At 27.9% G+C, this 15,261-nt stretch overlaps 3 protein-coding genes across 3 annotated transcripts; 1 reads left to right on the top strand and 2 right to left on the bottom strand.

The window, feature by feature from the left end:
• Positions 1-575: 575 nt before the first annotated feature.
• On the bottom strand, positions 576-2,987 carry LOC126835771 (uncharacterized). The gene is made up of 3 exons (XM_050568577.1): positions 2,698-2,987; positions 921-1,098; positions 576-758 (listed from the first exon to the last, which is right to left on the bottom strand). Exons 1-3 carry the CDS (start codon positions 2,985-2,987, stop codon positions 576-578), a joined length of 651 nt encoding a protein of 216 aa, XP_050424534.1.
• A 4,139-nt stretch (positions 2,988-7,126) lies between these two features.
• On the bottom strand, positions 7,127-12,102 carry LOC126847660 (R3H and coiled-coil domain-containing protein 1). Its single transcript, XM_050588044.1, has 7 exons — positions 11,843-12,102; positions 11,596-11,748; positions 10,376-10,519; positions 9,151-10,234; positions 8,393-8,630; positions 8,097-8,324; positions 7,127-7,526 (listed from the first exon to the last, which is right to left on the bottom strand). Exons 1-7 carry the CDS (start codon positions 11,950-11,952, stop codon positions 7,471-7,473), a joined length of 2,013 nt encoding a protein of 670 aa, XP_050444001.1. The 5' UTR covers positions 11,953-12,102; the 3' UTR covers positions 7,127-7,470.
• Positions 12,103-13,305: 1,203 nt separating this feature from the next.
• On the top strand, positions 13,306-14,667 carry LOC126833682 (protein kish-A). The gene is made up of 3 exons (XM_050565154.1): positions 13,306-13,471; positions 13,548-13,657; positions 14,104-14,667. The coding sequence occupies exons 1-3, from the start codon at positions 13,469-13,471 to the stop codon at positions 14,207-14,209; spliced, it is 219 nt and encodes a 72-aa protein (XP_050421111.1). The 5' UTR covers positions 13,306-13,468; the 3' UTR covers positions 14,210-14,667.
• The last annotated feature ends 594 nt before the right edge of the window (positions 14,668-15,261 follow it).

Below are 15,261 nucleotides of genomic sequence, written 5' to 3'. Positions count from 1 at the left end.
AATAGTTACAATTTCTATCTAGATTAATTACCTCAGATAACCGATTTGTTTATCTAAATAAGATAATAAGATGATTTACTTTTTTTTATCTAGATAAGATGTTAATTACAATTTTTTATCTAGATAATTCCCAACACTGTATATTGATAACGCTGAAGAGGATAGCATTGCTACCGAAATAATACGCGTATACGCTAAAATGTACTATTTAGTTTATGTACTATAATGTACTATTTAGTTTATGTAGTTAAGGGTTTTTTAGATATTTTATTTCTTCATCATATTATGATGGTGACTGTAGTCATGTATTAGCGATGTGTATTCAACATTTAAAATCAAAAGAAATTGTATTTTTACTTGTAATTTTCAGCTTGTATCATAGTGTTTGGCACTTGACGTTTGGTAAAGTGTAACACGCTAATTGTAGTTGGATGAGCAGTGTGCAAACGTTTTGACAACAACTTTCGTTTTTTTAAGTAAGCGGGGTGGTTTTCGGTTTTACCCCCAGTGCTGTACCAAATGAACATCTCATCAGGATTGTATAAATACTTAGAAAGTTAGGGCTAAGACTGTCCTTACGCTTTATTAGTTATCGGGGTTTCCTGTGGTTCTTCCGCCGGTGAACGGTACGGACTCGGAATCGGTTTGACAATACCGTCGCTTTGCAATTTTCTCATCACTTTGGCATACTCAGTTTTAACTTCATCCAACATGGCATCCGACACTTTGGTTCGCTTCCAACAAACCGTTCTGGATTTCTGGAATGCAACACATTATATAAATTGAGATAAGTAAACGCCTACAAACTTATTAGAGTCGGTACCAAGCGAAGACCTCGTCCAGCAATCAAAACGGAAATTTTTAATAAATTTTAAAAAAAAATCCTAATTTAAGTCAGAGTTTGTTTGGTCCCGACTCACTTCCGTAATATGTTCTATCCACGATTGGTGAATGGGCGTGGGGTCCATCGCGTCCGCGAACGCCTTCAACTGTTTGTGATAATAACTCTGAGGCATTTTGATCACCTCAATCCGTTCTGGCGGCAAAGACGTTCTGGTCATCATCACGTCTATCTTTTGCGTCACAGCACATTCGTTCCTGGACATTAATACTCAAATATTTTAAGATGCGTTTGTGTTAAGGCTTTTATGGATTCAAATAGTATATGGATAATTTTCGGATGTATCCCCATGTCTTCAGTTTTATGCTGACGTTTCGGACTCGTTGCAGAGTCCATCTTTGAAGCGATAGTCACCGTTCCGCTGTCGAGACTATACTGACTGACTTGCTTGTTATGACATTCTCAACATATTGCTCTACCTTTTCTGCACCTGCAATTTTTAGACACTGCAGATTTGTCTATTCTTTTGCAGTCGACTTTTCTTTCGTGTTCTTTTATCCTTGTCTCTATTGCTCTTCTATTTTGTCCAGTGTAAGACTTTCTACATGAACATGGTATTTGCAATTCTGGTATTTTATCTTTAATAAATAGCGGCAGTATACAAGTGAGCCAGTCAGTATAGTTACGACAGCGGAACGGTGACTATCACTGCAAAGATGGACTCTAAGATGAATTCGGAACGTCAGCATAAAACTGAAGACATAAGTACTTATAAAAATTATCCACATATAATTTCAAGTTGGTTATGAGATCTGAATCTCAGAACCAGACAAACGTAAATCACTCTATGCCAATTTTTCTGGAGAGCATAAAAACTAAATTTACATTACATTTACATAGATTAGAGCCTACGCTCGTATAATCCTAGTTAGTTATAAAAGAAAAACGTTAAATGGAATTCCGTTGGTATGGCTTAAGCAAATTTGTTAAAAACTGTAATAACCTGGAAATTGTCATTTTTGGACTTGTGTTCGTCTAGTTTAGATGTACAGAAATGTATTCTTCGGTCAATTCATCGCGGTATATCTTAACCCGACTAAAAATATAAGCACTATTTTTTTGTTAATATTTTGTTTATTACTCTAACATTAGTAAAATATAAATATCGGTAAATTAATATAAAATACAAAAGTAAAAAATAATAAAGAAACACAAATACATACAAATGATATATCACTTGTCACATTTTCATTGAACCTTACCGTCTTTACCACACTAATTGTCTGAAATGTGTAAAAATAATTTTTATAAATCAACTTTTTTGTTCTCGTTAGCGATAAATTCCATTTTAAAAAAATAAATCATCGTTTAAAAAGTGCGACTACAGATTTTTTATTTTTTTAATCTAAATCTACGATATGAAGGTATACTCCAAACACACAAGTTTAATGTAGGATTGTTAATTGGTCGTATACAATTTAAATATCTTAAAAGTGGATGGGGTGAACTTTTAAAATTTGCCTAACGAAGTACATTTTGTGTACAGCGTCTGATTTATAGAAAAATGAAAAAAAGACACTACTTATATAGTATACGTACTTAATATGACAACTTATATTTGGCGAGTGCAAATATATGCGATTGAATTTTGTATTTTATAGTAATTTACTGCGTTTATATAATTTTGTATACATTTATTAGATTATACGACTTATTTTAAGTAGATAAAAAACAAAATATATTTACGAAAATCGTTTTTTTATTTTTACTTGTGATGAATTGTTTTGAAGATGAAATTGTTTTTGATGAATTGACCTAGAACCTTTTTTTAAAGAACATCGTCTATATATACCTACATATAATTTTTAATGATAGTACTGCGGTTGTTTAAAGTGTTGCCACATCTGACGGTTTTGCCCCTATTCAAGTATTTACTTATATCCGGCATTTTCGGTAATACCGGAACTACCGGTTCAGTCTCCAAAAACAATCTCGTTTCTCTGTCTTCGGCATAGCCACTATCAGCTATTGATTCAGCCGAAAATGTTCTCCCTGCTGTTGTAGTGTGTTTAGCCAATTCCGAAAATTTCGTTTTGGAAGTTAACGGAACAAAATGTTTACTCGACTGTGAATAGTCTCGATTCATTTTTATACTCAAGTCTGCAACAAGAGATCCGTTACATAAATTATGGCGAAGAATAGAGAAACTACCATTTCTGACCATAATATTAAAATTAATCTAACACTGCATGTGTATATCATTCTTCTTCATCGCCTTCAAAGATTGGGTCACTCTATCCTCCTTTTTCACAGTTCTCTATTAACTAGTTAGTTTAAAATGTAAAAGCGTTTCTACGTGTATAGCGTAAAAACAATAAATACAAGGCGATATTGTTTTTTTTTTTTTTTTTTGTGAGATTATGTAAATTTATTTTAAACCGTACTATAATAAGGGAAATATCCTTTCATACTACTTTGAACATTATTATTTGGTATGGGCGCTTATCATTAAGAAACTTTCGGGTTAACCCCCCCCCCCTCCACAACTATTTTTTCCCATGTCGAGACTTATAAAAATATTATTAAATAGAGTTACCTACATGAACTCGTAGACGCTACAAAAATGATTATTTTACTAACATTGCGTACTACTAAATCTTGCCATAACAAAAAAACATCAAATATTAAAAAATATTTGCAAAACGATGAAATATTATATAAAAATCGACTAAAGCTCTTGTCCTCTTGTCCGATTTTTTAAAATGTACATATTGTAATACCGAAAGGGAAACTTTGAATTTCACAGACGATGTAATTTTGCGACGCTCTTATTCCTTTCCATAATATTATAATCAACTGGTGTCAAATATTTATGAATTCACATCATCAACATATCAAAGCAGCAGCTTAATTATTCAACAAAGTAATAAAGAGGCCTTCATAATCCGTTATATCATACTCTAATTACACTACTAAGATAATATCAGCATAATTTAGATTTCTAACATATTTTGTCTAGCAAATTAAAAAAAACCAGTACAGTGGGGTCGGGGCATAGTGGGGACGGAGCATAGTTGGGTCGGGGCATAGTGGGGACGGGGAGGTCACAGGTTTACAGGAATTTTTAAATCTGAAAGTGATAAAATCACTTTCGAAAAAACGCTTCGATGCAAATTGGTAGTTAGTATTTTCAAGCCAGTACAGTCCAAACCAAGCACAGTATAAACCAGCAAAGTTAGAAAGTTTTAAATTAAGGTTCTGTATTTACAAATGAGCATCAAAGCGTTAATTTGAAAGTGATTTTATCCGAGAGGACTAGTACAGTAGAGTATAGGCATAATGTAATCAAAGCAATGAGGAAACGGAGAGGTCACAGATCTACAGGAATTATTATAAATAAAAGTGATAAAATTGAATAAAATCAAAAAAAATATTTAGACATGCTAGAACAATATTCTGAAACAGATTCGGGATTCAGCAAATAACAATTTAAAAAATATGTGTACCTTGGTTTTTGTCCAAAAAAAGTCAAATTTTATTGAACTGTATAGTAGTAACAATAAAAATAATAATAATTTTTAACAGAATTCATAAAAACAAAAAATACATTACTGTAGGTAAGACGATTAATCCAACACCTCCCCCGAGTCCAAAACTCAACACTGTTTCAATATCGATTTACTCAAAATACAATACATACTCAAGTATTACATTTTTACAAAATAAATATTAGAAAGTAAACGACAAATATAAATCTTAAAACAAAATAATTTCTTCACAAAAACTATTCATACCTATGTGTATTATTATAGATCTAACGGAAACTTAGTTGTTATGGTCTATGACAATAACTATGACAACTGTAAGCGGTTCGTAGAAATTCTGATATGAGTACTTCCGGTTCAAATACTACTACCGAGTAAGTTAGTATAGCCTTGTAGTAAGGTCAGTTTAAAAATTAACATATGCCACTTTCGTTTGAAAGTTAAATATCATGTATACCTACCTATATTTTTGTAATATCCAAAATTTAAAAACGATCAGTAAAAATAACATCTTCTAATACATAAATAATACACGTATTAATATATTGTAAATAAACTTGATGTATTTATTAAATTAGATTTAATGCAAATACTGTTTGAATAAACATTTAATAAAAAATTACAATTAAACAATCGGATTTTTAAACTATTATAAAAAAAAGTTACCTATGTTAAAAATCCAACTACAATGGTACTTTAATTTAGTGTAAGATTTGTTTTTTAAATGTATTTTTTATATATCAATAGGATATTTTGTTTGTTAGGATTAGGAACAAAAAAGTATGTATTCTTTTTCTTTAGATTTTTATATATTTTCCTTTTTAATTAATAATTTCTATATAGTACTTATATGTTTATAATAGGTACCTATATTAATAATAATATTGAAAAACGCGTCTTTTTATTTTGAAACCTATCCAAACATATTTAGTGGTTAATTTACCATAAAAAATTCAAACAATTATACTTGTCTATGTGTTTCGTTGTTATTGTTAAAAATTTATCGAAAAAGCGGTAAAATAAATGTTTTATCAGTCTTAAGATTAAATTCGTATACCTATAGAAAAAAATACATATAAACCCATTTTCAAAACGTCCAATTAGTTATTGGTACACTTTGAAGAAACGACGTTGTTAATAGTTTTTTAGCTATAACTCTAGATTTAATTAATGAATTACTAATAATTTTGCAATTAGTTTTTAATCAAGTGGCTTATTTTTTAAGTGTGACAGGCGACCAGAAAAATCTAAAAAAACTATTTAGTACAAAAAAATCAAAACGTTTTGCCCATAAAATAGATTTGTTCCAAAATACTAAGGAATAATTTACATTAATTATTATTGTAACTATATTTATTTAAAAGGAATGGGGTAAGTAACGAGTTTATATTTTGTAGGAACTAGGAAAAGAATACCTAATTACTTTGGAAGTTTGAACTAGTTTTTTTTATTTCATAGAAATTAGAAACTAGAAATAGGACTGTAATTACTTTATAAAAGGAATGTTAACAATACTACATTTATGACGTTAGAGCTATTGCAAAATTCAAATTTACAATAATAGAGTAAATAATACCCTTTAATAATACTCTTTATCTTAAGTTTAATTAATAATATTCACTAACCACTGTCTTTAACACTGATACATGTTCTTTAACGTTTGCCGCCCATAGTTCTGTACAGACATAATCTACTTAAGAAACTCGTATGAAACTGTAGCAGTGCGAGATTTAACAACTCAAATAATTTTACACAAAGTCTTAATCAATTGTCTTAAATCCTGTTACAAGCCAAATAAGTTTGATTTTGATTTAAGTTCTAACAGGCCCAATATTACGTAGCCAGTGGATTCACTATATATGCTTTCAAATACATTTATAAGCATGCCTGTACCTAGATAGTAAAAACTAATTATATCAAATAATGTTTTCTTCCTTTAACGAATAAGTTTCTTACGGTTAAAGTAGATCATTCAAATTTAATTCAACTTGATTAAGACATGTAGTCAACGTGTGTGTCGAACTTGGTATTGGAGGACTTTATTAGAAGACATGGTGAGAATAATTTTTAAAATAATTTTTTTGTGAGAAATACATTTTTTTTATAATTATTGGGAACAATAATTTTTATTTTACTGTAAAACGGAACGAATAGATAGGTACATTCGAGTTCAGTAATCAGACCTATTCAATTTTTATTTTAATAGCAAACAGTAATAAATTATGAATTAAAAACTTTAAAATTGTTTTTCATGTATCAAATACTTTTTTAATTTAAATACAAATTTCTGTATTTTATTTTAATTTTTTGATTCAAAATACATAATTTCATTTGCATTTAAATAAATAATTTGAGTTAATAACTAAATTTTTCTTAAAATTTGAATTTTTTGTTTTTTTAATTAGTGAATTCCAAATAATAGGAAATTCTCATTCTGTTTTTTTTGTTTTATAACTTAATTTGTTCAGTTAATCATTTGTGATGAAAATGTATAAATGATTTATAAGAAAAAACCTTAATAACACACAAGGATGGGCAGTATTTGAAATATGTAAATGAAATACTTTTCAGTACTTTGTGGAACAAAAACTATTTTTTTTCAATGCATTTTTGAAAGTAAATACTAGAATGTTTACTTATTAAAAATGTATCCTGCTTATTAAGACTTCAATACAAATAAAGATTGACTTTTTAAAATCTTTTTTAATTCTTTTTGCAGTAGCTATACTGGCAGTTATAAAACATAAAAATGTTACATTTAAATTCCTCATTAAAAAGTACAAATGGTGTCATCATAAATTTACTTGAATTTCAGAAATCTTTTCTAAAACTCTTTACACAAAAAATAACAGATAATTATAATATAATAACAAACACGTAATAAAAAACAGTGCATAAAATACCGATCACTTATTATAGTAATATAAATGATTCAGAAAATATTTCATCGCTAAGTATAGTTACTTAAACAATAACATAGTAACATATCATGGATAGTGACAAAATGTACATAAAAACTAATAATTTACAAAACATAAACCATGTCTTAGTCATAAAATTTTGTCAACTAGAACCATTCTTTTATCACATATTTTCATTCCAAATATTTTGCTTTAGCTGAGCATCTCGTATCTTTTTCTCTAAAAAAAACAAAATTATTGCAATTAATTCTACACACTATCAACAAAAACAAATAAAGCTCGGTTTACAATGAATTTTTTTTTTAAGAAAATGTTTAAATGTATTAATTGAAATATTATATGAAATATTACACTACAACCATTAAAGGTTTAGGTAAACTCCTTGTAAATTTATTTCAAATGGAAAATAAAGACAATAAAAAATAAGTTATTCTTCAATATTTCCAACAAAAACCTTTTATCAATAATTAAAGTCAATAAAATTTTTTTTTTTAAATGTACTTAGTAAAATCCGAGTAGCTTTTTAAAAAATCAAATTCTTTAAAATATTTAATGTCACATAAATGTATAAAAAGATTCATAAGAAATATTGTGAAACGTTTATTTTTTATTTACATCATTATTCTATGAATAAATCTGTAAATTCCAAATTTGTTTGAGATATATATATATATATATATTATTAAGCAGTTTTATTGTATTAACCAACTTTTTGAAAAACTATGTGAAGAAATTTTTTAACACGTAAACCAAACTTTAAATAAATTTTCCAAAAATCTCAACAAATACCTTTGGCGTTGGCCAACAATGTACGCTCAGCATTCAATGTTTCGGGCGTAACATTTAATCTTAAACCTAGAGCACTACTGACCAAACGTCTAGCCATTGCTGTGCATGTCTTAGGTCTAGTAGCTGGAAGTGGTGCAATCGTTTCAGCTTTTAATTTAGACTCTCTAATTGCATCTTTAAGTGGTCTAGTTTTCACAAGTGCAAAAGGTGTGTTTAATGCTTGATCAGCTACAATAGATTAAACAATAAAAACTATTATTTACATATTGAAAGCATACCACATCTATCAATCTTACCATAATTTGGACTCTCAAATACGGCCAATGCATGTGTATCATCTACCCAGACGATGTCAAAATGTTTTCTTCGAAATGCTGCAAACTGATTCATCAAATCGACTGTTTTGAGTTGGGGTGAAAAACCATAGACCTCTATAACACATTCTCCGTCGCCAGAACGTTCTTCCACAGTTTGGTAACTACGATAATCTTCTTCGGTTCGCTTCACTTGAACTTGACCCATCGATGTGACTATCTGAAAGTAACAAAAAATGAGCAATTAGTAATATGATTATATTACTAAGTCATATTTTTAAAATCAACCTGCTCCTATAAATAAAATATAGCATAAGAGCCTTAATCATAGCCATCAAAATGTAGATAAAAGAATTCAAATAATAATAGTACAAATGTTTACTAAAAACAATTTATAATTTTTAATGACTTCAACTTTTCAATAGAAAACCACTCTTCTATAATTTTTCCTAACCTGTTATTTTTCTGTAAATCAAAAAAAGAATTTTGTTTTTTTATCAAAAAAATATATATTTAAAAAAAAAGACCACCTCTTACTTTTTTATGCATGTTTATACTCTTAACAAAAATTGTAACCTGTGGATAGAATAAAAAAAATTTTCTTTACGAGTACAGGCATACATAGAAAAGTGGAAGGTGAGTACGCACAAAATATACTTCTATAATACTACAGCACTGACATGCCACTTCAATTAAAATATTTACACAAACAAGTTAACAAAACATACATATAATCTTACTTCTTTCATAAGTAACGGATGAATGTAGTCATCTTCTTTGTCAAATAAATCTTCCCAACTACATTCTTCAACATTTAAAATTTTCTTTTTTTTTTTCTTCTTTTTTTCCTTGGTTTTTTTTACTAATGTTTCTTCTACGATAGGAGATTCGCATTTTGGTGATTCTAAACGTTGCTCGTTATTTAATATTTCACTCAAATTTTCAACTTTTTTTGAATTGACACTTTCTTCATCTGTATCTCTGATAGTTCCACTGGTAAAACTATCGTCTAAAGAGTAGTTAGGACAAAGTGTTTCGTGTTCCTGCGATAACAATGAAAGATCATTGATTACACTCGATTCAAAATCTAACTTTTCCATATTGCCTTTAACTTTAACAATTTCAGTATTGTCATCACTGATCAACTCATTGCCAATATTTTCTTCTTTAGTCAAATCCAAAACGGTAGTCATTAGGTGATCTCCATCAACAGACATTTTATTACACAAGTCCGGTGAGTGAGAGTTATTAATATGTATAATATTGCTTGTGGGTAACGAACACTGAAAGTCTTTTGAGATCATCGAGGCAGGAACACTTGTTTGATTATTTGTTGCCGTATCAGAAGTCGTGTTTGAAAACTCTAAACATTTGTTCTCTTTATTTCCTACTATCTTTTGACTAATAATTTCATCTACATCACTACTAAAAACCTTTTCATCAGTTAAAGAGTTTTCTGTTTTAGCTGTCAATGCAACTTCTATTGATCTATCAACAATAGTTGTGTTATTTAAGGATTCTGATTTCTGCAATAACAGTTCATTATCTTCAAAACAAGGTACGTTAACTTGATTTAATTCATTTATACATTCTGAACTTGGTAGACCAGACTTAGATTTAGTACGTTTATCACATTTTTTTACTAAAGAATTATCGCTATCGATTTGAGATATTATTATATTTTTACAAGGTTTCCTCATGGTAGGTGAACCAGAAGACGACAAGGTAGTAGACTTAATGTTGGAATCATGACTAGACGCTCGTCGTGCTTTAGGCACATAAATAGGAATATCTGGTCTTTTGCTTGGCTTACGTGGAGTAATCCTGTAACATTAATTTTGTTTTATATTAATCTTTTAAGTAGTATAAAACGTTATTTTGTAAATGTTATAAATCAATTCATGTAAAGAAAAACTAAATAAATATACCTTGTGTATCTTAAACACTTAATTCCGTTAATATTACCTTGAATTGTTGTCAGTTTGCTTTGGCTTAAGCAAATGAAAAAGTTTTTCCTGAGCTTTTCGTTCAATTGGTGTTCTATACGGACGTTGTATTTCGATAGTACAATTTTCATTATTTGGTTGTTCCATTTCTGTATTGCAAATTCTATTAAACAAACAAAATTATTTTATTAATTAATGTTTTGGTAAAATGTAGACAATTAGAATAAAGTAAAATGCCTAATTTACTAATATTTATACCTAGTCTCTAGACTAGACAATTTGAGCTTTTTAGTTATTCTGACCAACCTTACTATGTTTTATTTATACACAAACATGAATTTAATTCATTGTTGAAAAAAAAATTAATACAAAGAAAATTAGTAAATAGGTAGCCAAAAAGCTATATGTTTCTTATTAAATGTATACATGTCTCTTAACAAATTACCATTTATATAGTAATAAATAAATATTAGTAATTTATAACTTAAAATAACTTGTAATATTGATATTATAATGTGTGATAATACGCAATATTATCACAAAACTATATCCTAAATTTCACATTATTAAAAATACATTTTTAATGTAAAATAATTTACCATTAAAATTAATTAAATTTATGAATGATGAAAACTAATACTGAACATGTGAAAAGTAGGATCAACAGAAAGTTTATCACAAATTCATAGCTAGTTTCAAAATTAAAATTGGATTACACAATTGGGTACACAAATGGCCTATCAGCTTACGGCATATAATTTTTTTATAAGCATAAAAACACTGAGAGACAGGTGTCCCTTTTAAGTGTTTGACTATTACCACATTACCAGACACCTTTTTTTACGACTTTTTTACCATCTTGTAGTATTTTTTCATTGATTATGAATCTAAAGTGAAAAACTGAAATGTATGGTGCGGCGGCTAACGGCTGTAGAGGCAAGCCGCTGCACCACCAACTGTCTATTGTTATACATGGAAATTTGCAAATTTCAAGTAACTATAACTTTAGAGCTAGAGGAGTCGCCGATTTTTTACTTCTGTTTCGTAATCAGCATAAAATGTACTCCAAAATGATAAAAAAAAATGGGTGTCTTAGTTAAAAAAAAAGTGCATTTATTCCAAAATGTAATCAGATGAATAATCAAACCTTAAATAATACTCGACAGCAAACAAAAAATTCTTCAATAAAGGTATGCTGAAATAGCTAGTGATCTGTTAGGTATTTATAAACTGACTTACATTGGCTGAATAAACGAATGATAAATTACGTTGCGTCTTCCGTAACTCGTTCCAATAGATAAAGAGTTCAGCTCTCTAAATTGACTCTGAATCAATGCATGTATTAAAAAGCGTTTACGCGGATTTAATGGTGGGAAAACCAACACAATATCCCTGTAAAAAATGCATAAAAATAGGTTGAGGCACAAACATTTACGGATTTGTATTTGTTAAGAATACAGAAAATTAACCAATACGATAAATTTACTTTTTGTTTCCCGAAACGGAAATATCGACGTAACGTCTTACGTCGACTAAGACGGTCTCTAAGAACGAACATTCGTCCGATCGTAAATTCAACACATCCAATGTCTCCATAGACTTGTATCACGAGAAACTCGATCGCATTTCGTAAACATCGATTAAAAAAAATTAACTTATAAGTAGCTCAACGATTAGATTTTTTTAACGTTTGGTTATACGATACGGGAACAGAATTGCCTTTAAAGTTACACTTGCAAGTTCCAGAGATAGGGTAATCGCAAGTCGCCAATGATAACAGCACAATATTATCAAACATATGGCGGACGGCATTTGTTTATTTTTATAGAACGTCTTTGATAACTCCTTGAACGCGAAAAACAAAGGAATGTAAACAGTATTGCCTCCAATAATTTTTACGAAATAAAATCTAATGTTATATTAAACCTATATAATAATTATTGTAGTAGAACAATTATTATAGTAAATACCCAGATTATACTTCAACCATCACTGTATTGTAGTCTTTTAAACGTGTTCTCTAGGTGTACTTTAAATGTTTGGAAAACTCTTAAGCAATACTTGTAGTTATTTATAGTAAAGAAATAAAATATTTAAATTGACTAATACAATGTTCTCCCTTCTGTTTTTAGGTTTCTAGGGCCGTTTGTCAGTTTTTTATTACATACACATTCGTCTTCGCTTTCGCGTGTACAGTGTAGTTAACCTTATTATCGATATTAATTATTATAACAAATATAGGTATATGCAATTCCAACGACAGATAACATAGGTACTTACTGATATTTGTAAACACGCGTGTCAGTGTAAAGGTATTCGTTGCTTTAGAATAAACATGAATAACACGAAATAGTATAATAATATCAAGGAAGTATAGTGTATGTCATAACATGCTATTTGTTTGCACTATTATAACACTAAAAATGTTTTTAATTTCACTTTGCTGTATTTTACGTTTATCACAAGGTGGATTTATATCCACCTTGGTTTATTTATCCTATTTTATCATAACTTCTAACTTGAATAATCTATCTGCATTAATGGTTTACGTACATAAGTATTGTTCTGTTGTTTTTCTTTATAAAAAGTTATTAGTGTTTTTTTTATATGGAAAAATATATTTCCAACCATAATATTGTGTGTACTAGATACTTCCTTAAATTTTTTTTTTTTGAGTACCACAACATTTATTGATTTACCATTCAAGTCCATAACAGATCGTACCAGTAACCAAGGTTTTAAAAATGTGTTAGGTACAAATTTTAAATTACTAAGTCCTCAACAGAAAAAACAATATTACAAGTAAAAAACCTAATGCAATTTATAAAATCATAAGGTCCTAATGTCCTATACGCATGCGCCGACATTACATCGACCTTATCAAAGTAATGATTTGACTTTATGTGATAACGGCTTTAGTGACGTTTTAACTTTTAAATTATCATTTATCAATGAAACCATAATAATTAATGATCATAATTTTATTTATAAAATAATATAATTCTAATGTTATTGATTTTTTTTAAATCGTAAATTAATTAATTTAAAAACTATAATATAATTATTTATTTTACCTTCAAGCAAGTCAGAACCATATTGTTTTGTTGCTATTATGGTTATAATACATTTTATATATTTTATATTGCCACTAGAATTTTTGATAGCTAACATGATTTACTTTAACATTTCAGTTGGCCTTATTCAATTTACAAAGCCTATTAACCATAATCATTTTGTCCATATGTACTTGCACGTACTTGCGTCAACTAGTACCAAGCATTATCGATCGGAATAAAGTGGGGTAAGTAGAAACTATATAATAACGCTTAAAATAATAATTATTTATTTACTTCAAATTAAATATTAGTTTTTTCATTTAAAAGAAAGCTTTGCATCTTACTTTTTTTCGTTGCATTTTGTTTGACGTTATAAAAAACAAATAAAAATAAGTCAATTTATTAAAACTCGCATAATTAATAAATACTAGTTCTGTAGATAATACTAAAATAAGTAAATATAAAAATGATTTACATATTTTTTTAAACTTAATTGATTTTCAAAACAGTATTAACAATTCTAAACTGTTAAAAACAATAACACACTAATAGAGATTAAAATTTTCAAACCACTGAAATCGCTTTGTATACAAATTATATTTGATCCATTTACAAAGAACTGATTTGTGCTATAATTCAGAAGTTTATGTTGTGCATTCAAATAATAATGAATAATTTTTACTTTTTCTAGGCCAATGGGCACATTCTGGAAGCTAGCTAGAATTGGTGAACGTAAAAGCCCATATGTGTCGTTTTGTTGCTTTGCAATGGCATTCAGTATAATATTTTGGACCTAAGTATACCAAACAAAAGAAATAAAAGAAAAATGCGGTTAATTTTTTAAAAATTATTATAAATGTATATTTTTTTAATGGCGTATTTTGTGTAATTATTAATTGTCTATTAAATTATGTATGTATATATTTTATTTTTACTTTTCATAAATAGTACATACAAAAACATTTACCAACGTTAATCAACAGTACAAAAACAATTTTTTAGTGTGCTTAAAAGTTGCTAGGATTCAATAGTTAAATTGGACACTAGTATATTTTATTAATATTAACACATGTTTTGTTCAACGCATATGTATCATACATATAAAGGTACTAATATCCTAGATATGGATATTTAAGTTTTGCACATAATATTCTTATTATAGTATTAATATATTGTTGCACAAATATTTGATTTAACAACAAATGATTGTACATAAAGCATTTATTTTTAATACAGATTTATTACATGGTTAAAATTTGTTTCTATGAATTTTATTATTATTATATTTATTTTTTATTTAGACAAATAAATTAATTTTATTATGATATAATATAATATAATATTATTATAAATAATATTATAAAATATAATAATTTATGAATAATATAATAAACAAAGTACTAAATTTTTAACAAAATAAATATTTTATACTTCTTTAGTTAAAAGAGAATGCCATACATACCATTCTTTTGTGTAAAAACAAGGGTTAGCATCCTTTAAATATCTTTAAATATCTCTTGTTACACTATGCATTATATGTTAATAGTTTATTCATACATATTTACAATCTTGTGTTGTAAATTAAGTTTTTTTTACTAGTTAATAGTAAATATTTACATAATTAATTTTTTACTTATATTAATTTTTTAAACACATCACCATTTATCATTATCATTAACGTTAATCGCTATAGAACTCCAATATCATGTTTTGTAAATTATTTAAAAAAATTATTTTCTATAACCAAATATAATTAATATATAGTGTGCAAACAGTTCCCTCTCAGGTTAGCGATTATTTGGAGGTGAAAAAAATAGTTAAATGGTAACGATTATTAACTGATACATAT

The sequence above is a fragment of the Adelges cooleyi genome, unplaced genomic scaffold, assembly GCF_023614345.1.
Source record: "Adelges cooleyi isolate 19-005CV unplaced genomic scaffold, UGA_ACOO_1.1 ACOO_flye_CR_arks_rails_tigmint_CR_PRNA_1, whole genome shotgun sequence".
Lineage (NCBI taxonomy): Eukaryota > Metazoa > Arthropoda > Insecta > Hemiptera > Adelgidae > Adelges > Adelges cooleyi.
Note: the sequence above shows the minus strand (reverse complement) of the source record. Positions and strands in the feature narration are given on the sequence as shown.

Bases quoted from the DNA above. Each gene is read 5' to 3' on its own strand.
- LOC126835771 (XM_050568577.1), bottom strand. From the start codon at position 2,987: ATGAATCGAGACTATTCACAGTCGAGTAAACATTTTGTTCCGTTAACT. The intron at 1,099-2,697 runs GTAGGTATATAT...ATTAATGTCCAG, and splicing joins ACTATCATTAAAAATTATAT to GAACGAATGTGCTGTGACGC. The intron at 759-920 runs GTGAGTCGGGAC...GTTGCATTCCAG, and splicing joins GGATAGAACATATTACGGAA to AAATCCAGAACGGTTTGTTG.
- LOC126847660 (XM_050588044.1), bottom strand. From the start codon at position 11,952: ATGGAGACATTGGATGTGTTGAATTTACGATCGGACGAATGTTCGTTC. The intron at 11,749-11,842 runs GTAAATTTATCG...CATTTTTTACAG, and splicing joins TCCGTTTCGGGAAACAAAAA to GGATATTGTGTTGGTTTTCC. The intron at 8,325-8,392 runs GTAAGATTGATA...AATCTATTGTAG, and splicing joins ATTTGAGAGTCCAAATTATG to CTGATCAAGCATTAAACACA.
- LOC126833682 (XM_050565154.1), top strand. The intron at 13,658-14,103 runs GTAAGTAGAAAC...TACTTTTTCTAG, and splicing joins ATCGATCGGAATAAAGTGGG to GCCAATGGGCACATTCTGGA.